The sequence below is a fragment of the Strongylocentrotus purpuratus genome, unplaced genomic scaffold (assembly GCF_000002235.5).
Source record: "Strongylocentrotus purpuratus isolate Spur 01 unplaced genomic scaffold, Spur_5.0 spur5_scaffold_5, whole genome shotgun sequence".
Lineage (NCBI taxonomy): Eukaryota > Metazoa > Echinodermata > Echinoidea > Camarodonta > Strongylocentrotidae > Strongylocentrotus > Strongylocentrotus purpuratus.
In genome coordinates this window covers 17,449,635-17,470,912 of record NW_022145611.1, presented here as the reverse complement: position 1 = coordinate 17,470,912, position 21,278 = coordinate 17,449,635, and the positions used below count along the sequence as shown (strand labels likewise).

General features: G+C 36.8%; 1 protein-coding gene across 2 annotated transcripts in view; it reads right to left on the bottom strand.

The window, feature by feature from the left end:
* The window catches only part of LOC588883 (poly [ADP-ribose] polymerase tankyrase), a 53,470-nt gene extending 32,923 nt beyond the window's left edge, over positions 1-20,547 (bottom strand). Inside the window, exons 1-21 of one of the 2 annotated variants that reach the window (XM_011673181.2) lie at positions 20,266-20,547; positions 18,278-18,337; positions 16,280-16,475; positions 15,194-15,460; positions 14,706-14,909; positions 13,850-14,000; positions 13,443-13,623; positions 12,728-12,831; positions 12,050-12,134; positions 10,845-10,955; positions 9,803-9,922; positions 9,048-9,128; positions 6,999-7,162; positions 6,257-6,366; positions 5,284-5,360; positions 4,509-4,665; positions 3,684-3,892; positions 2,425-2,646; positions 1,605-1,637; positions 1,051-1,182; positions 310-465 (exon numbers count right to left, since the gene is read on the bottom strand). In XM_011673181.2, coding sequence (XP_011671483.2) covers positions 310-465; positions 1,051-1,182; positions 1,605-1,637; positions 2,425-2,646; positions 3,684-3,892; positions 4,509-4,665; positions 5,284-5,360; positions 6,257-6,366; positions 6,999-7,162; positions 9,048-9,128; positions 9,803-9,922; positions 10,845-10,955; positions 12,050-12,134; positions 12,728-12,831; positions 13,443-13,623; positions 13,850-14,000; positions 14,706-14,909; positions 15,194-15,460; positions 16,280-16,475; positions 18,278-18,337; positions 20,266-20,316 — 2,871 coding nt within the window. In that variant the 5' untranslated portion in view covers positions 20,317-20,547. The remainder of the gene's footprint in view (positions 1-309; positions 466-1,050; positions 1,183-1,604; positions 1,638-2,424; positions 2,647-3,683; positions 3,893-4,508; positions 4,666-5,283; positions 5,361-6,256; positions 6,367-6,998; positions 7,163-9,047; positions 9,129-9,802; positions 9,923-10,844; positions 10,956-12,049; positions 12,135-12,727; positions 12,832-13,442; positions 13,624-13,849; positions 14,001-14,705; positions 14,910-15,193; positions 15,461-16,279; positions 16,476-18,277; positions 18,338-20,265) is intronic. The other variant, XM_788547.5, reaches the window with a different exon arrangement.
* Between the last annotated feature and the right edge of the window lie 731 nt (positions 20,548-21,278).

Genomic DNA, 21,278 nt, shown 5'->3' with positions numbered 1-21,278 from the left:
TCTTTTTTTTTTTTACTAAAACGGTAACATTTACATGTATTGTAGAGATGTTGTTTCCCCAGGAAGATATTCTATGCAAACAACAAATGAAACTCAACATTTAACTCTTGATAGATGATTTTGAGGGGTCAGTGACACAAAGACGTAACTCCATTTTGGCCAATTTTAGAGAAAGCGGTCACTGAGCACTTGGGCTTTAAGGTATCAAATACTCATTTTGGCAAAATATGGAGTTACGTCTTTGGGTCACTGAACCCTCGATTTATACGTTCATAACAACAGTGGCATGGTCCAAATTAAGGTACTTACGTTGTCCACCACAATCTTTAAGAGTTCAATCTGATCACTGCCGGTGCAGCGTTGGGCCATCAGATGAAGGAGGTTCTCATTCTTTTCATTGGTGAAATTGGTCAGCTTGCTGCCTTTCTCCAGCAAGAACTTCACCATCTCAGCATTGATTTGATTCTGAATGACAAATAAAAGGAATTCCAGAAATCAAGAAAAGTTGGGATACAGAATCTTTTTTTTTTACACTCAGCTCTGGGCCCAGTCTTAAAAAGAGTTGATATCAATCGCAACTTATTTACGATTGATGTGAATCGCAACTATGTACATAAGAGATAGGAGACTGCAAACTTGCGATTGATTGGAGGACTTTTAATTGATTTGGATCTATCGCAACTCATTGTAAGACGGGGCCCTGGACATGTTAAATCTAATAATAAAAACTTGGTGGTTATTAAAGATTTTAAAATATATATATATATATATATATATATATATATGCAGTTCCTTTGCAACAGCCAGTTTATAAATCTACAGAAATGTTCTTTCATTTTATAACATGGTTCATCAAAAATTCCTAGTAAACATTGTAAGTAAACAAACAAAACTTAATGAAAAGAAAACAACCACGACAACAACAACCAGAGTAACCAAAGATATATATCTTCTAACACCCATCCACAATCTTAATTTATCTTCATGTCTTATTTGATCCCCATCTCCTCCCTCCCCCCCCCCCCCCTTCTACTTGTCATTTCAATTTACCCTTTTGATTGCAATATCAAGGGCTGTTTCTCCATCAGCCGTCTTGGCATGGATATCACATCCTTTGGAGATGAGGAAGGTTGCCATGTCGATACTGATTTTCTTCCTCTCATCCCGCTTGGCAGCATTACCCTGGATGATGATAGACAGGTGGAAGGAAAAGAGTCAAAGAAATATTAGAGATCTTGTAGTCGACAGAGAGAGAGAAAACAAACAAACAATTTTTCTTCAGTAGAAATGAAGTTCTTTAATGCTCCTATTAATTTTCTCTTTACAGTTTTACCCTTGTTATTTAATTCTTAACTCTCTTTCTCTAACCCTTCACCTTCTCTCTCTCTCTCTCTCTCTCTCTCTCTCTCTCTCTTTGTCTCTGTCTCCCTCTCTCACTTTAACTTCATAATCTTAACTTTTCTATGCTTCAGAGGTAATCATACAGAAATATTTTGTGGTCACTTTCGTTTTCATTTACACAAAATACATCTCCGTAGAAGAAAAAAAAACTCATTTCTTGTCAATTATTCAAAATACATTGTTTTATAGGTGGTAATACTGACCTCGTGGAACTGTGCAGCAGCCAGATGATGAAGCTACAGGAAAAATAAAATGAGAAAATAGAAAAAAATGAACAGACATGTATTCAAGTCCCACTACTTTGTTGATTGTTCCATTTTTTAACTTTGATGTTTTTTTGCTTATCACATATGATACAATACAATTCAATTCATGCATTCAATTATACTTCAACATTATTTATAAATGATATTCCCCAATAAGTAATAAACATTAATCCTGACAAACTGAGGGTTATTCGTTTTCAAAACAGGTGACATAAAGGACTACATCAGATGTCCATAGACATAAATAAGAGTACCGGTAGATCAAGTTTTTAGTATTTTCAAATGCATTACAACAAATAACCACTCTCATGCATTCAACAAACAGTCATACCACCTGAAAATGAAATTGGAAAGCCTGACAGTGTCATTAATAATGATAATAATAATAATAGGCATTTCTATAGCGCCATCTATCTAGAAATTATATTCCGAGGCGCATTTATTATTACCCCGGCTTTAGCCTAGCTGGCATTACAGCGCTCTAGCATTTCAAGGAATTAATTCCTGCCAGGTACCCATTTACATCACCTGGGTTGAGTGTGGCAAATGTAGATCAATGTCTTGCCAAAGGACATTAGTGCCGCGACGGGACTCGAATCGCGGACCTTGTGATCGACAGTCCGGTGACGTATCCACTCGATCACGACACCTCTACATAAAAAAAAGGGAGAACTAAAAAAAAAATGGGGGAGAACTACACATGCCTATGATCAAGAAGGCCATTCCAGGGGGAAATAAAAAAAAAAGATATTCTTACAGCTGTCCAATCATTGGCATCCTTGAGGGTCACACTTGCGTTCTTCTCCTCCACCAGGTACTTGAGCTGCTCCCACATCTCTGGGGTCAGCTGGCTCACGGTCAGCATCACGATCGTCCAGCCGTCTGCATCGCGGAAGTTCACATCGGCATTGGAGTCTTCCAAGAGAAGATCAGCACATCCAACGTGACCCTTCATGAAGGCAATGGCCAGGGGTGGTACCTTCCAACAGGACGGACAAAGCGATTGTCAGATCAGTTTGGTTCAGTTCAGTTGCGTGTGGTACAATACAGGTCAAGTCAGGTCACTTTGGTTCAGTTCAGTTGCGTGTGGTACAATACAGGTCAAGTCAGGTCACTTTGGTCAGTTCAGTTGCGTGTGGTACAATACAGGTCAAGTCAGGTCACTTTGGTTCAGTTCAGTTGCGTATGGTACAATACAGGTCAAGTCAGGTCATAGATATTTCAAAGCATGGAATAAACAATTTATGATCAGCCGGAAATATATTTACTCAAACAGTGGAATGATTTGCTGTAATGAGTCTTCTTATAATTCACTACCTTCATTATTTCATATAAAAGTACACATTTTAATATTTGAAGGAAATTTGAAGAGGCAGTATGGCCTTGTGGATGGAGCAATCATCTAGGAAACAATCTAATCCAGGTTTGAAGGCATTCACATACCTGCCAACATTTGAAAATAAGAAATCTGTACCCTTATCAGACCATAGCACGGCCTTACCATGGCCATGTACGCAGTTGCAGCGTAACTGACAATACATGGTAAATCTGTACTAAAAAGTGAATACAAATTCGCTGCTCGATAGTACAGCCATTCAACGCACGCAATACACAAATCTCAAATCTCATATCGCAGCACATGGTTAAACAAACCAAATTTGGCTTTAAAAAAAGATTTAAACAAAAATTTAAAACAAAATTGGTCATTCAGAATTTTGAAAAATCAGAATATTCCAAAATTTTAGGTCCTTAAAATTCAGAAAATCAGAATATTCTGATTAAATCGGGACAGTTGGCAGGTTCAGTGTGTCAAAGCTCAGCGTGTCAAAGCTTTGGTGTGTCAAAGCTTAAAAAGCTTATACCCTATATCCTCCCATTTCCTTGAAAGAGTTAAATCTCCTGAAGCATACTTCCAGCAAAACCCTTTTTTTTCCCCCTTCAATAACATGCTTACCATGAACAATCCATCACTCAATTAATCAAGTGAATGGCTCAAGTTTATTTGACTGAACTCACTTTCCAATCGTTGAGTGCGTTAGGGTCTGCATTGGCGGAGAGGAGCAGCCTGAGTACAAACCACCAGCCATAGGCAGAGGCGTAGTGGAGAGGGGTATTCCCAGACGAGTCACTGGCATTGGGGTCACATCCTTTACGGAGCAGGAATGCAGCGACGGGGACGTGCCCATTCATGGCAGCCAGCATCAGAGCTGTCCGCTTCAGCTTATCTGAAAAGTGTATCAGAAAGAACAAAATATTTGGTAAATAATCATATCGATCCGGCATGGATAGATGTCGCGAATGCACTTCAACATTGAACATTTGGGCATACATTTCTCCTTTATTTGCAAATTTAGGTTGAAGTATTGCCATCTAAACCTCTGAAGGAAATATTTCAACAATATTGAATGGATATTTTGCACCCAAAACTCTTGAACCGCAATTTTACCACAACCGGTATATATCTTTAATGATGGTTTTGTTAATGTTGCCCGAGCAGCGTAATTGTATTTTTACTGAAACTGTTTAAAAGTCTCGCTGAATGGTACATTGTGATGTTCAACTTGAATAATTGTGTACTGTGCGTTACGACCATCAGAATATCCCATTTTATACAAAAAAAACTACTGAAACATATACATTTTGGACTAAACAAACAAGTGACAAAGTTTCTCAGCACAAATCAACACAGGCTATTATTAGTTACATTTGAAAATATAACAGCTCTCTACTTCGATGTATTCTCACATGGAAACTCTCTGTTCTCACTGTATGTAATACTATTTTACAAGCATACTGTAGGTAAAATACATTTGCAATGTTTGCAGATTATAAATGACTTACCCCTCTGGTCAAGTATGGCCCCATGGTCAGCCATGATCTTAACGGTCTGGATGTGACCTCGTTCACACGCTACCATGAATGGGGTGAGTTTGTTCTTGCCAGCTGATAAGGGTGCTTGGAGGTTTGCGCCATGCTTGAGGAGTGCCCGTACGGCATCCTAACAACCAAACAGATGAAAGATGAAAATCAAGAGTGAACATCATGGAAGTCAAAGCCACTAATGCCCTTCTACACATTCTTTATTGCTCATAAAGATTTTGAAGGTTTCATATTTCTTTCTTTCTCTTTTTAATGATTAAAAGACAACAATCAAATGATAATAATAGAATCAAGAAAGAATGCGAGAATAAAAGTTTGTTAAATAAATAGAAAAAAATTCAGCATTAAACATGGATAAATATGAAAAGTAGGCAGTTTTAAATATCCATTAAAAGGCGTAAAAAAAATTAATGATGACACAGTAGACTGGCTTTCAACCAGCATCTCTGTAAAGTTGGCTGCCACACATACGAACGATAGCGAGCCAATAAGTGGCTCGTTTATTTTGTCACAGTTCTGCCTGAAATTTATTCAGCATTCCACAGTTTTGTATGTTGGTACCATTTTGTAGACCATGGATATATGGATTCAACATCAGCTTTTCATCTATTTTCACCAATATAGTGTATTTACATTTGTGACTCCATATCTCCTACGATTTGTTCATAGGAATAGGACCCCACCACAGAGATATTTTCTAAGCTAGCATTTGCACAATTTACCCATACATACTCACATTATGTCCCTTCTCTGCAGCATAATGAAGGGGAGTCTGACCAAATGTGTTTCTACGGAATACTCCACCCTTTTCATCTGAATAAAAAGGATAATTATATAAGTTGATAGTTCAAAGGTGAAGCTATGAATATAGTAATAACAAATCAGCTTTTAAGGCACCAAATCCACATAAAATCTTGAGGTGCACTTAAAGGAGCTACACAAAGAAAATTCACTAACAACTGATAATTAGAACAAATTACATATGGATGGAAAGATTTTCTCTTGAAAAACACGAATGATTTGCTGAGAAATCATATATATATATCATGGAAAGGCGTAAAATGCAATTTTTTCAAGACCCTTCTTAGACCCCCAAGCGCCTCCGAACGTAAGCCAAACACACAAGCGTAGTGAGCTCTGAATAGTGACGTCACACACTGGACAAACAGCTCAGTGACGGCCACATACCGGAGTCGCGCGTGTATTAGTCTGCAGCTAGCCAGCCGTGTCTCGTGTGTGAAGTCACGAATGTTGACGCTCTACAAAGGACCGCTGAAGGCAGAAAATCTGGATCTCAAAACTAACATTTTTGAGAGTTGATTACTGCGGGCCCCAAACATATTTTGAAGAGGAGAGTTGTTGTATTTGATCAGTAAGGCTTCCCCTTCGCAATGATATGAGTTTTGCATCAATTCAAAACACTTTTGATTCTTCGTGTGTTTACTTTAAGAAAAAAATAAAATGTATGCTAATCAAACAAATCAGTTTACAGCTATGAAGAGTGAGGGGAAGTATAGAGAATGGATGAGCAAATATAAAAGGGTTACAGCTTAAACCTTGGGATAATTAGTCCAAGAGTGAAAATATATCACAGGGTTGTTCATAAACGTTACATTCCAAGGCAACCAAGCATTATGAATCACAAAAGTCATTCACACTAACAGGCATATGATATGCATATGCTTGTGATAGCTAGAATTAACATCTACCTCCTTTGAGTTTCTTCATAAGGACCTCAATGTTCTGTGTTCTGTTGAGCGAAGCTGCAACCATAAGAGGTGTGTTCCCTTGGTTATCTGTATCGTCTGCAAACGCCGACCTGGTTGTGTTAGAACAAACAAAGAAGTACCAAGTGGTCTTACATTTGTAGAATAATGAGAGTGTCATTAGCAAAAGAGGTAATATTATAGCATTTGCTGTGGGAAATTTTGCCGTGGGCTTACAATGAGGGTTGCAATTGGGTTTTAGATTAGGTTTAGGGGTAAAATAAGGGCTAGGTATAGTGTTTGGTCCATGAGAGTAGTTTGGGATTCACAGTCCCTGGTTGCGTTACTCCAAAACAATGCTGGGTGTTTCAACATGTTAGTTTTAATAGATGTTAAACATCCAATCAATGAGAAAAGAACTAAAATCTTTAAATAGCCCAGTCCCTTAAGATTGAAAAGAGACACATAACAACAATGAAAAAACATGACAGCATAGAATAGGTATCAATACGCAATACATGAACTCTAAAATCGTGGAACATGATAAAACAAGTCTAATTGGGCTTTAGCAAAAAAACAGTATTTTGACAAATCTGAATATTCCAAATTTTTAGGTCCTAAATTTTTTTTCTCCAGAAAATCAGAATATTCTGGATTATTCAGAAGGGTTGGCAGGTATGATATCCCCATCCCCTAAAAACTATAAAGCGACAAAAGACTACGAATTTGTCAATATATTACTAACCTCTGAATGAGAAGTTCTAGAGGTCCAGACCCTGTACAGGCAGCAGCGTAGTGGATGATCTTCCTACCCTTGTAATCAGCAAGGTTCAACTCTGGCACAGCATTAAGCAGCTTCTCCAGCATCTTAGGGTTAGGGTTGATGGCAGCGCAATGGATTGGCATAATCTGTAGGGGCAGAGAAATATAAGAAATCATCGCATATTATTATCATGTATTTGGCATCACCTGTGCCAAAAAGTGAACTGAATCACTGTAACCCTTGGGTCTGTCCTTCCGGTATAACTGATTGGGGTGTGCAGGGGGACCACTACACCGGGGTTTCTACCTACACTTATACGAATAGTGCAGTGGGTTCTTAACATGCAAAGGTGGTGACTCTCCTCTACACGGAGTCTCCATTTAACATCCTATCCGAGGGAATTTGCTTGCTTTCCTCAAACCAAGCATATAGTAAGCTTTTGATAGACAGAAAAGTCATTACGTAGGCCATGCCACACAAACCAATATTCTAGTACACTCGTATTGTATTATTTAGCTTCATGTTTTTATGTTGTTATATGGCTTCCTAAGGCCTTTCATGTTTACATTTATAATTTGAATGAACATGAATAATTAAAAAGAAAAGAATAATGAGCTACAACTAAAGACCAAAAGAGGATCATAGTAATAATAATAGTCGTCATTTATACTGCGCTATACATTACGAAGTACCATAGTGCTTACAATCTAAATAAACATTAGAAAAAGACAAAAATAGCTCTGTGGAATCAGGGGGCCGTTTCTCGAAACCGTCATAACTACAAGATCAACGACATCTCGCCACTGTCACGCAACTTGTCAGCAAAGTGTTTCAGGAAGCCGTCTTTGCCAAGATGAGTGACAACTTCCGCGACAATGAGTTGTCACTGCTCCGAACCCGTCATATCTTTTTAATTGCTGTAAAGTGCCATCACAAGTCAGTTTGTTGCTATTCTATGGGCCGCAAAATGTACGATTAGTTTCACTATCATTTTGAGAAAAATATAGACGAGTTCGGTACGTAATTCTCTGGGATGTGAAATGCAAATGTAAAAAAGTGATAAAACAAATTATACAGAAATACAGAATTATACAGAAAAAAGCAGAATATAAACATTAAATCACAAATCATTAAACTATAATATATAAATAAGAGAGATAAGAATGTTACACACCGTTTTCCATAGTGGATCCATAGTCCTTTCTTACGATACCATCATACCTTTGGGGCCTAAGTGCATTATTATTCCCTCTCTAATTACTTCTTCCAAATTATATTTTCAATATCAAATCAATTATATAAAGAGTATTTATGAGACTCTAGAATAAAAACTGGCTGAGAAAAGGTATTTTGCCTAAAATTCCTCATCACAATAAACAAAAAAGTACGTATTGATAAACTACGGTATCCTCCAACTAACTTTTCATTCGACGATCAAAAAAAAAACACTCACTGGTTTTTCTTCAATTTAAGAATCTTTACAAAAATATGAAAATCGTTTGATGATCTACATTTGATAATGACACAATTTATTATTTATTTTAGGAGAATTTTTATGTATATATTTCTTTTTGAACAATTTTAGCCCCAAAACTTGTTTTGGGTTATTCTTGATAAATCAAATGGATCGTGACAAAGATGTTCTTTAGCTGCTAGTATCGTGATATATCGATATCATGTCTGTCATGGCTTTGTGAAACGGTTTATCCACTTCATGACATCTCCGTAGATCGCCGACAAAGATATGACTGTCATGGAGTTGGTTTCGAGAAACGGCCCCTAGGTCTTCAGTTTTCTTAATTTTAATTTGGATAGATTGTAGTCTCTTCTCCATAATCACAGCCTCCTAAATTTCTTTGGTATATTTCATTTTTCGGGTACGACATCGGTAGGGAATATCATCACATGAGCTTCAAAAATGAAGGTCAAGGGCCTTCGGTCATGGGTCAAGAGCCTTAGGCCATGGGTCAAGAGCCTAAGGTCATGGGTCAAAGGTCTGAGGTCATGGGTCAAGTTTCATTTTCATCTTACCCTGTCACAATTATGTGGTTTTTTCTTGACAGAGACTGCCTTGAATGGTGTGAGCTCTTCTGGTTTGTCACACAGCAACACCTACACATAAGAATAAAATTAAGTCAAGAAGAAAAACATGTTGAAGAAGCAGAGGAGCAGTATTAAAGGGGATGTAACATGGGAAATATTGGTTAACGCCATCTACGTCTTCTTTTGGACAACTGCACGTAAAAGAATACACTTGATTAACTGGGCCAGCGCGCTAGTGTTCACGAAACAGACCGAAGTTCTCCTCACGCTTCTGTTTCGCGTATATTGCACCCATGTGAATACTTGGCCTAGACGCATAGTCTCGTCATGCTACAGCCCCTTTAAGTTCATCATATTCATTTAGTGAGAAGAGACTAATGCATTTTAAATATCTAATCTTGATGTGTCTTACAATGAAACATATCAACACTGTATTATGTACCTACATAATTCCAATCATACACTTCTGACTTTTACATGGGTCACAATTACTTGGCATATATTGCATTACTCTGTTTTTATGAACAGAGCCTACACACCCTAGCTAAAATAAGGTCCAGGGCCTCTCTCTTGGAGAGGCCCTAAAGTTGTCACTCCTCTGGTTGCTTACTTACAAGCATTTATGCTTTCTTAGCGGTTAGGTAAAAGAACCACTACTACTACAAGAGGGGAATTGACTAAGCTTTGTGTTAGTCTTCAATATGAAGCATCATCAACCAGAATATTGTGCAACATCTTCTCACCTCTGAATGCATTCTATTGAAGCCGCATCCACCTTCTTCTTCACCTCGTTTGAAGAGTTCCCCGGCAACCTTCCTGTTTCCTCTTCCAACCAGCTTCATCAGTTGACCCGCTATAACATTCTGTGGTTTCAAAAATGAGGGTGAAATGGTTAAAAACATCACATTAATCGTAATTAACCAAATCTATAAGAAATATTTAAAAAACAAGCAAACAAACCTGCAGCTACACTTGTTTTTGCAAATGAAACCAATCAGTCAAGATATAATAATTAAGGTGATATAGTAGACACTTAAAGGGATAGTTGAGTTCTTGTTTCAGACCGCAAATGCCTTCAAATTGCATGGTTATTGCACTTATTCTTATTTATGACATTTCAAGTGCCCTTTTAAAACCTAAAATTGCTATAAAGGTCATTTTAGACCCCAAAATGTGTGAAATTTAGCCATTACGATCATACCAATTCAGCTCTACTTTGCAAAAATATGGTGACCGTTAATTGATTAATATTAACAATACATGGGCCGGCTGGTTGTGCGTATTATAACCAACACAAAAAAGCCAACAAAAAGCCAATATCGGCATTGGCTCGAATAAAAACGTGTAAGGAGATATTTCGTTTTTTCAATCGCTGGTTCAAATTATCTAATATTTGTGGTGGTACACAAATATTAGAAATGGTTATATTTATAGATATTTCACTGATTTTGATCAAACATAGATGACTTTGTCATATAAATTGTATGTTCTTTCAAGTTGGACACCCCGTTTTTCATTATCTCACAAAAAAAATTATTTTGTGTAGCGCCCTCTGTAACAGAACTCAACTATCCCTTTAAAGATATAGTTGAGTTCTGGTCATGCAATTGCATCGTGCAAAAGATGTAATACGTACATGATACATTTATACAAAGTGTAATAGGAAAGGTACAGACACGAAAGGTTATGGCAATCAATTATAAGCTAAATTAAACAGATATATAGACATAATACAGAAATATATAGTGCTGTAAAAATAAAATGAAGATCTCCATGACTACTTACCTTCACACCCCGCCTCTCTTTACATATAAGATCCATTGTGGCGAGAGTGACATCGCAATCAACCAGTTTATGAGCAATGCTTGAATCGCTTTCATTTCTGGCTAAGCTGTCCTGTAATGTATAAGAGCAAGTGACAGAGAGAGAGAGAGAGAGGGGGAGAGAGAGAGGGGGAGAGAGAGAGGGAGAGAGAGAGAGGAGGGAAAGATAGTGACAGAGAAAGAGAGAGAGAGAGAGAGGGAGAAAGAGAATCAGAATAATGATAATGATTAAGTAGGAACAATATCATGTTCAGTAAATGTTATTGTTTGCCTGGTGGAGTAAAAATGGATGTACACTGCAATAGAAATGCATTCCATTCAAAGCTTTGTTATTTTTCTACCTTAATTTAACCCAACTAAATTTAGTCGTACATCATTCAATTCATTAAGAGCAGCATTCAAAACAAAACAGTTACAAAATCTGAAGAAAAAAAAATGTGTTCTTTTGCAGCCTGCTGCTGGTCACACTGACATTTCAGTGTTTGAAATATGAGATCACTACAACTATGTGAATTTTCAAATTGCAATTTTGTCAGTGAATTGTGACTCAGTGACGGACAACTCTCCTATTTATCGTGTAAAAATTATCACTTATACCTCTTTTTCCCCCCAGTTCTTTCACCCCTGCAGCACTACTCAAACTATATCATTACAGGTCCACTAAAACAAAAAACCATCCTGAGACATGCATATTTTTGTTAAATATGACATGTTAGTCATTTAGTATGTTGGAACAAATACGAAAATTTTTCCAACACTCACCACAGTGACATTACCGATTCGACCAATTTGAAGTTCCCATACGCAAAGTGATTACAACTTTCAAATGTCATAACTTTCATACTTTTGTCAGATTTCAGTCAAGCTTTCATGGTCTGCTTCTCTTGCTTTTTTAGAGTTGCTGTTTGCTATCAAGGTTACATTTCCCTTTAAAGCCCCACTGCACTACTTATAGCTACTTGCGCCCTCTATATAGCAAACAATGCCTAATCGGTGCATGTCGGTCCCCCATGATCCTCTTTTTCTGATGTTAATTGACAGCTGATTTGATGAGATAACCACCTGCCAATGACCTTGCAGGGAGGTCTAATCCCCCTGACCAAACTAGTGCAGGCAGGCTTTAAGGGTCAAATGAAGATTAGATGATAGTATATTTGGAGTATTTACCTTGAGGAATGCATCCTGTCCCTCTCGTCCTCCTCGTGATACATTGATGGCCCGTACGGCATGCCCAAGACTCATGTAGTTGTAACTAGTAGAGAGAAAAAAGGGGGAGAGAGAGGACAAAATTCAGAATATCTGATATGCTGCAACAATAAATGAAACTATATCTTGCATATATCCTGTGCATCAATATATAGATGTGAAAATGAGCAATTGACTTCCTTCCAATTAAAGCAGGAACAAATGATAATACAATTTTAATAAGAAGGTAAACTTACAAACCTAGATGAAGAATGAATTGTAACTAAGATGCTTTGGCCTTCTTGTGTATTTACATGAATGGCTTCGAATGGAAATGGGAAGGAGTTCTCCACCACAGTATATTCAAAGAATTCATTGCATGATGTAAATGTTTATGATGTAAACGTTTAAGTCAGTTGCACATTTTCAAATCTACAGAATCTTAAGGTGATCTAACATCTGCAATTGTGTTGGTATACAGCTGAATTTAGAAATTAAGTTAACGTAGGAAACTGAACCAGAGAAATTGTGACCAAAACATGTGTAACACAACCATTGTAAATGGACATTTACCTTTTATCACTTTATTCAGGTCCAAACAGATAATCAAACTTTTATTTCATTTATCCTGATCTTTGACTGCTCTATCTACAAACTCACCTGCCAGTGTTTTCCTTTCGAAGACTGTGAACAGGCATCTCACAACGGCTTGGATTATTCTTCAGCTCAGTCAGGAATGCCCGAATGAATGGATGACTGTTAGCCTGCAGAGGAATGACAATTTTTTTATTTTAAACAATAAGCGGGATAGTTGTTCCATAAAAGGCATTACAATCTTAGAATATATTTTCAAAAGTAAAATTGGCACGGCTATGTTTCTTTAAATCTGCACAGGATATTGATAAATCTCAAAACATGACACAGCTAATGCAATACACTACGTAATGAACTTTACATGGAATAGAGCACTTGAATATTCTTTAAAATTCAATCAATGGAAATTACAAAATAATCAGAAATCTAAACTAAGAGCTGCATCAAAGATGTTTGGGACTGATCCTCACAAGACCGTGTCCTTGGCAGAATTCAGTCGTGCCTTTTAATTACCTGAAGCTGCAACAATAACCACATACAAGAAAATGCTACATGATAGACAATTAAATGAATTCTACAGCAGCTTGGGGACATAGAAAAGCAGCAGACACAAGAAGAACTAACAACCAGGGGCCCGTTTCATGAAACTTGTTATCTCTAACAAATGCTAAATTTCTATGACAAATTTGCTCTCAGCCAATCAGACGCCATGATTTCAGTAGCTTATAACAGTAGCTTGTAACTTTATTGATATCAAGTTTTATGAAACAGGGTCCATTACCTTGATGGCATATCCTAGAGCAGTCTCCTGCACAGCAACACTTCTCTGAAGGAAGACCGAAGGCACTCGCTTGGTGTCTGTCAGGAGCTGTTTGAGGAGTTGCATGTCGTTGGTGATGACAGCTCGGATGGCTCGCTTGCACTGGACCACCTTGGACACTTCAGGCATGCTGTTCTCATTTCTGTGCAAAATAAACGAGTGTTAAGAATGTCAAGGATTACATGAAACTTAAGACTTTGCACACGTTTGACTTTATTTTTATGTTCTAAAGTCTGAATTGATGCATGTTGATCAAGGTCATGGATATAGTCCAAATAAAGGATTCTAGTTGTCATTACATAAGTCCTGCACCAAAAAAATAATTTTGATTCTTTTAAATTCAGACTAGACTTCTAATGTATACTTACTTGACCTCAAACATGGGATCTTTGTTGACCAGTTCTATCTTTGTGTTAGGGACAAGTTTCCTGTTGGGGTCTAACTTGACCCGTCCTTTGCTGACCTTTTCCTCCTTTTTCTTCGCAGCTCTGCCCTTGGGGACGGCTTTTTTCTTTGCTGCTGGAGGATGAATAGTTTAAAAGAGAAATCATTAACAAAATCACAAACATTTGAAAGTTTTTAAAAATTTGAATAATAACCATGATAAAAACGATGCTTATAAAGCAGTTACCACCAAATTCTCTATGTGCTAAAACAAACAAAATACAATGATACATAATTACATATCAAACAAAACAAAAAGAAATGCAAATAAAACTACAAATTACAATGCATATGAAATATACATCAATGTGAACAGAGCAAGTTAATCCAATCAACAAACACTTGTAAATCATTAATGCAAACTCTGTAGCTATAATACCTCAGTCATACTGCCAAACTGACTCTGCATCAAAATTTTCATGGCCATTTGGGGGAATGTAAATTTTGATGTGACTGGGGTATTACACAATACATTTTTGTCAATCATCAAATATTGTATGTATCTATGTAACATTGTAAAGCATCAAGAGTATGATATTAATGATAATTTTTTTTTTACATCAATGTTGTTCTTCCTGAGAGCTGGGCAATTATTATTAACCCAGCGACTGCCAGATATCCATTTACACCTGGGTGGAAAGTGGCAATTCAGGATTAAAGCCTCGCCAAAAGACGTTAGTGTCGGGCTGGTGTTCAAACCCACGACTCTTGGACTGAGAGTCAAGTGCACAAACCACTATACCACAACCCCTCCATAATCATCCATAAAGAAAACGTTACCTTTTGTAGCAGCCTTCTTCCTCCCAGAAGATCTATCCCTGGCACTCTTGAGAATCTTGGAAGCAATTGTTCTTGTCTTGGTTGGAACCTTCCTCCTGCGGTTGGGGGTCTGTTTGGGTCTGGTTGGGGTGGTGGTCACATCTTTTTTCTTCCTCCCTTTAGAGTTAGCAATCTGCTCCGAGAGTTCATCTAGAGAGGCACGACCTGAAAGGGTGCAATGGTTTCATATTAGTGTTAGCATATCTGGGCTATCATGTCTCATTTGTTGTTAAATTTGATCAATAAAGGGACATTAGAAAATATTTACAAAAATTATAAAAGAATCACTAGTAATCCTACATTTAAATGTAGCAGTTTTTATTCATATAATCATATGCAAGCAAAAATGCCTACCACAAGGAGTTTATAGAGAAAATAATCAGCAACATATCTAATCTATAATAATATCTAGTAAAAACTAGGAGAAAAAAAATCAAAAGATGACCTACCGTCGGCTTCAGTGAGTTGTCCTTTTTCTTTCTTGACCGAGATATTGACGATCTCATCGATCCTGGTGATCTCAGCGTCTGGCAGCTTCTTGAGTCCCTTCTCTCCGGCCGGCCTGAGCTGGACCTGGGTCAGGACGCTGTCTCGGTCCACAAAGTCAAGGAAGGACATCTTGTAGATGCCCGGCTTGGTCTCCTCAAGCCATTGGATGGCCAGCTTGCGGCTGACATCGTAGACAATCTTCAAGGATTGGCACAAGAAGTAACCACCTGTGTGTGGACATGGAGATGTCATATTAAGGGCATTTATAATGTAGTTTAACATTTTCTAAATTTGTTCATTTCTTTAGTACATGACCATTATATTACTGCATGATTTTAGGAAACAATGGAGGCATGACCCTCGACCTTCTTATCCCAAAATCTAATCATATCATCTCACTATGGTCATGCTTGCAATACTAAGTTTGAAGTTAATGGCTTGAAAATTTCTTGAGATATCGCAATAATAGGGCTGTAATCCTGAAATTTCATGGAAATCAATCTTTACGACCTCTGACCTTTGACCTACTAACCCCAAAATATACTCAGACTGTCTTCTTATGGTGATACATACTTGCCCAAAGTTTAAAGTTCATATCTCAAGTAGTTCCTGACATATCGCAATAACAAGGCTACAAACCTATAATTTCAGAAAGAGAAATCTATGACCTTTGACCTACTAACTCCAAAATCTACTCAGATCATCTTCCTATGGTGATGTATACTATCACCAAGTTTGAAGTTTATACCTCAAATGTTCTTGAGATAACGAGAAGGTGGGACAGATGTATGGACAGACGGGACAACCCGATACATAATGACTCTCGCTCCACCTTCTGTGAGCGGAGGCATAAAAAACATGTTTTCTTTATTTCATCAGATTCTACCCCCATTCTTTTAATTCCTTCACCATTTGTTCTACATCAAACTTCAGCTATCCTGTCAAGCAAAATACTTTTTACATGTATGCATATTAATGTAATTGAAATGCCTTTGTAACGATTCCTGAAAGGTAAAAACTTGTTCTCTGACTGTTGACATACATACCTTCACTTCTGACAGCCAGATAGGCGCCCTTTCCAAAGTAGACCTCCTTCTTGGCCGATGCAGGGGTCCTCGTCTTGATGGGCTTGGAGAAGGCCTCCACCACATCGGACTGGTAGCGGTCCGCTTGCGTGCGCTTACGCTTCACATTGGGGCTGCTGCGCTGCGGACTATCGGACTTGGCCGGGGAGGAGCGCTTCTGGTGATCACAAAAGAAGAATTGAGAAAAAGATGTGAGAAATGTAAGGATACTCAAAAAGTTACATGCACACTGCACATGTCTTGAAGCCCGTCTGTATTAGTTTGGCCAGGGGGGATTACATGTAGCTCTCCCTGCATGGTAACTGACAGGTGGTTATCTCATCAAATCAGCTCTCGATTAACATAAGAAAAAGAGGATCATGGGGGACCAACAGGCACCGATTAGGCATTGTTTGCTATATAAGTAGTGCAGTGGGGCTTTAAGTCTTTGAATTTGACCTTTGATAATAGTGTACATGTAATTGAAAATGGCCCAATAAAAACAAGCAACTCTGAGAAGTGCAGCCATAATTAATGTATTTGAATAGATTGAAACTGATCCTTCAATATTCTACTTCTGATTTATCTTCTTTTATAATAAATCTGTTTTAAAAAAGTCAATGTCCACATTCACCAATAGCACAAAGTGCAATATTTAGCTTTGTGAACAAATATACACTACAGGTAGAAACATACAAAACTTCGGACTCAAAGTCTTTGTAGAAACAGACCTTAAGTGAATAACATAAATAGCTCATGTAGAACTGAATCCAAATTTCTTTACTTTGATGCAAATTGTATACAGGACATAATTTATTTATTAGCATTATAAATCCAACATGATCATCATCATTTTGAGCTCCATGAAGTCTTAATTTTAATGATAGTCGACCCTGGCATGATGACATTGTGCAAACATGATCATGCATGGAACCCTTCTGTCCTGCTAGTAGACATGAGTGTTCTAAGTGCTCCATGCAGACTAATTAAAGTGCATACCAAATCAGATGAACATCAGCCACTCACTACATGATGGGTTAAGAAGACAAGGTCTCTCTAATTAGCCCCTTATCTTCTCTCCTCTTCTCTCAAACACTGCTTTTATACCTCTTTTTTCTTTTCTTTTCTTTTGTTTTTTTGGTCGAAAATAGAGTTGGAGGCACTAAGGTCTATTCATTACATGGACTTTTCTTCTGGGTTAGAATCGAGTTCAATTTGAAATGAAAAAAAGATGTAGACACATTTTTCTTCTTCAAATGTGTCAAACTCTCTTTATCATACTGTGGCATATAAATACACTTTTTTATATGGCAAATCAATTCAACATTTTGTGACTATTGCTCTTTTAACCAATATCAATATAAACATCAGGAAAAGTTCACGATGTGAAATTGGACAAAAATATAGAGTCTACTGAAAGCTATTGCAGCACATGGGCCTAAGTCCCAAACTTGTCATCTTTTCTGTTATTGATTGATGGGTAATTTAATTAACTAAATATGACATCAAAATCATTCTGACTTTGATGCTGATGACAAGAGACAAAAAGGTGTTAATTACAGCAAGCTCGGTCTCATAGATTCCTCATGGCATCTCCATACATGCCAACATTTGAAAATCAGAAATCTGTACAAATTATGCTTTTTTCAAAAAAAAGAGGAACAATCCTAACTCTCCTATTCAATACTACAGACAAATTTGTACAGGAAGAGGAACACCTGCATTAAAATGATAATTATCTTCTCCCAAAAAGAGGAATGTTCCTCTTTAATCTGAGCAGTTGGCATGTATGCATCTCTTGTTTCCTACATGAAAGTGTTGTCCTCTCTATACAAATGTACACCATCTGTTTCATGACCTTGTCAAATTTCCCATAGGTATGGATACAAAATATCATGGCTCAAACAATTTATACATGAACTTGTTTATTTTTTTTTAAAAAGCAAAAGATTGAAGATCTATATATTAAAAAGAAAATACCTTTGGAGGAGCAGCACTGCTAGTACTTGCTTCTTGGTCGTCAGCCATCTTCCTCCTCTTCTGCAAAAAGAAAGATATTTTTACTAGATTGATTTTTCTTTGAAGTGTAAGTTTGCAGCTCTATTTTTATACAGGTACATGTACACGCATGATAATAAAAGAGTTTACTTTGTACATGTACAATACCCACTCTCAGCTTTAAGCGAAACCAAAACCTGACATTTAAAAATCATGTTATTGTCCAACATCTCATATCTTCTATAAATACATTTATGATCAGCTGTGAATATTGATGTGGTTTCTACTTTCTAATCAATGATGACATAAATTATGGATCATAAAACGTCTTTCAGAATTTGCAGATTACACGTACATGTACGAACAACACAAGCAACTATAATAATAATAATAATGATTCAAGATTTTCAAGATTTCAAATTTATTCATGTTTCCAACAAAACATTACAAATCAATTATAAGCATTTAAAACAAATTTAAGAAATACATGTTGGAAACAGAGGGGTCCACTAAAAAGCAATGCTTGTACAAGTGTGAACACCTCAAATGAAACTTAGGAATAATGAGTAATTAAATTAAATAATCTGTAACAATAATAATGATAATAATACATGTAATAATAATACAAATATTAATAATCATAATGTATCATCATCGTTTATTATTACAACAATTGTAACAATTTCAAGGATAAATTAACGAATCGTAAAACAGCAGTTACACAAGCCTAAGATCATCGTTACTGAAAAAAACTTCAGCACAAATAAATAATCATAGTGAATATATATGTACATGTAGTTGTACTAGACGGATTATAACATGAACTTTTATGGCAAAGGTAAACATGTATAAATTTTGCAATGTCCAAATAGTAAACTGAGCATGTATCAATGTCTAGAATATGTTTACCCAGTATATCACGGTTAAACAGACTTTGCATACCCTTAGATATAATGCAATCATTAATTTGATAAAAAGATAAGTACCCTTGCATATAAGTACCTGTATAGTGTAAATGATCGTACGTGGTCTTAAACATGAGCAATGTACAATGTTTACGTACATAACATGTATACATACGTGCACCTAGAAAATTCCTTTTTTTTAAATAAATCTAACAGCGGAAACCTTTAATTCTATTTTTATAAACCTAGCATCAAACATGCAATGGATGTACATGTGTAAGTAACAAAGGGGATATAATTTTCCTTTCTTTTCTTTTCAATTGTGATGATCGAGCAAACACAAACAATCACACCTAAAATTGCATCGTATCCATACACTTGAATGATTTTTCACAAAGCACATACGGGGTATGCATCGTACTGACGGAAGTACTGCAATGTAAATATTGTATGCCCCTGAAAACTCTGTTCACGTGCACATTCCGTTTACATTTACAAATGCATTAGATATACAGTATCTCTAAAAACACTTGCTCAATTTTAGTGTAACATATTTGATTGTAACTATACATTCCTATGGGCTTTGTGCAGACCATTAAAGATTCAATCACAAAAAAAAAGTATTTGAAAATCCACGTCACAACTCGTGAAGAAGAAAAAAGTGAGAAAAAACACAAAGGTACCCTCCCACCTTAATTTATGAACATGAAACTGCAAATCCAGGCATAAAAACAAAAAGGACCCGACATACACAGACATGTATGAATCCTTTCTCTCTCCCTCTCTCTCTCTCTCTCTCTCTTTTGTGCTGAATTATTGGGGCATACTGTGTTTCCTGCTATTCTAATTTAACCAAAAAAATAATAATAACATATTGGAAGATTAAAGTAAATAACAAAATTGTACACTGGTAAAAAAAAAAATAGTTGTAATGTGGTATACATGTATGTAATTTTTCAAAGTGATATCTAGACCAAAGGTACCCACAACAAAAATGGTCAATTAAAACCACAAAAACATTTATTATCATATTAGACTAAATAAATGTACATCATCATCACATACCGGTACCCTGGCTCTGCTTGTAGAGCGGCGTAACCACATACCGCGAGTCATGGCGTATCAAATGTGGAAACTAATCTCACTGGGCATTGACAGAAACAATCCACGAATACAATCACTGAATCCCTTCTCCGTTCCTTCCAGAAAAGAGACAGAGAAATACCCCCAAAGCAAGAATTTTTCCTTCTGCGAATTGAAAGCTGTGAGCAGCCACAGAGACGAGCTCAAAGTCTGCTGCAGTGCATCTACGCCGCTAACAGCTTATGTTTAGAGTCCAACAACCCACCCGCTTTTATACACACATGCCCACATTGGAAATAACAAAGTTCAATATTTCAGAGGAGTCTCTCTCTTTCTCTCTCTCTGTGCCTGTCTGAACCTGACCGTCTGACGTAATGACTGGGTATAGTCTAACTACATGCATTGGCCTGGTGCCAATTTCAAGGCTGATGATTCTGTGTAGTGATTGAATGTTTGTTCCTCCATCGGAACTGACAAACATACATGCAATCATGTGAATAATATTGGAAAGTTGAGGAAGGTATCACACGTTACCGACAAAATATACGCAATAATGTAACTAAAAACAGAGACAGGGTATACAAGTCTGTAAAGGTTACAAAGATATTACAGAAATAAATCCCATTATTCTTAATCCAAAGTACAATCAAGTGATCCTTATTTATCAATCATAGATCATCAAATTGGACTCTATACTCCCAGGCACTTGCACGAACATGTCCTCAAACTGTTTGCACTGTGTAAGGCTTGCTGATATTACATGACACTTAATATTCTCACTTCTTCTCACTGGAACTTCCATTTTCATTCAGAAATTAAGAATGCTGGTACTACTACATGTACTAACATGTACATGTATACCAAACAAAAATTGTTTAATGTAACCATGATCTTTGATCTTTTTTTTCTTCTCTAATTAAATTCATTAAAGGTAGTAGTTTTTCAAGGCATTTGTGTTAATCATACAATGTATATAAAATGAGTAAATAATGACA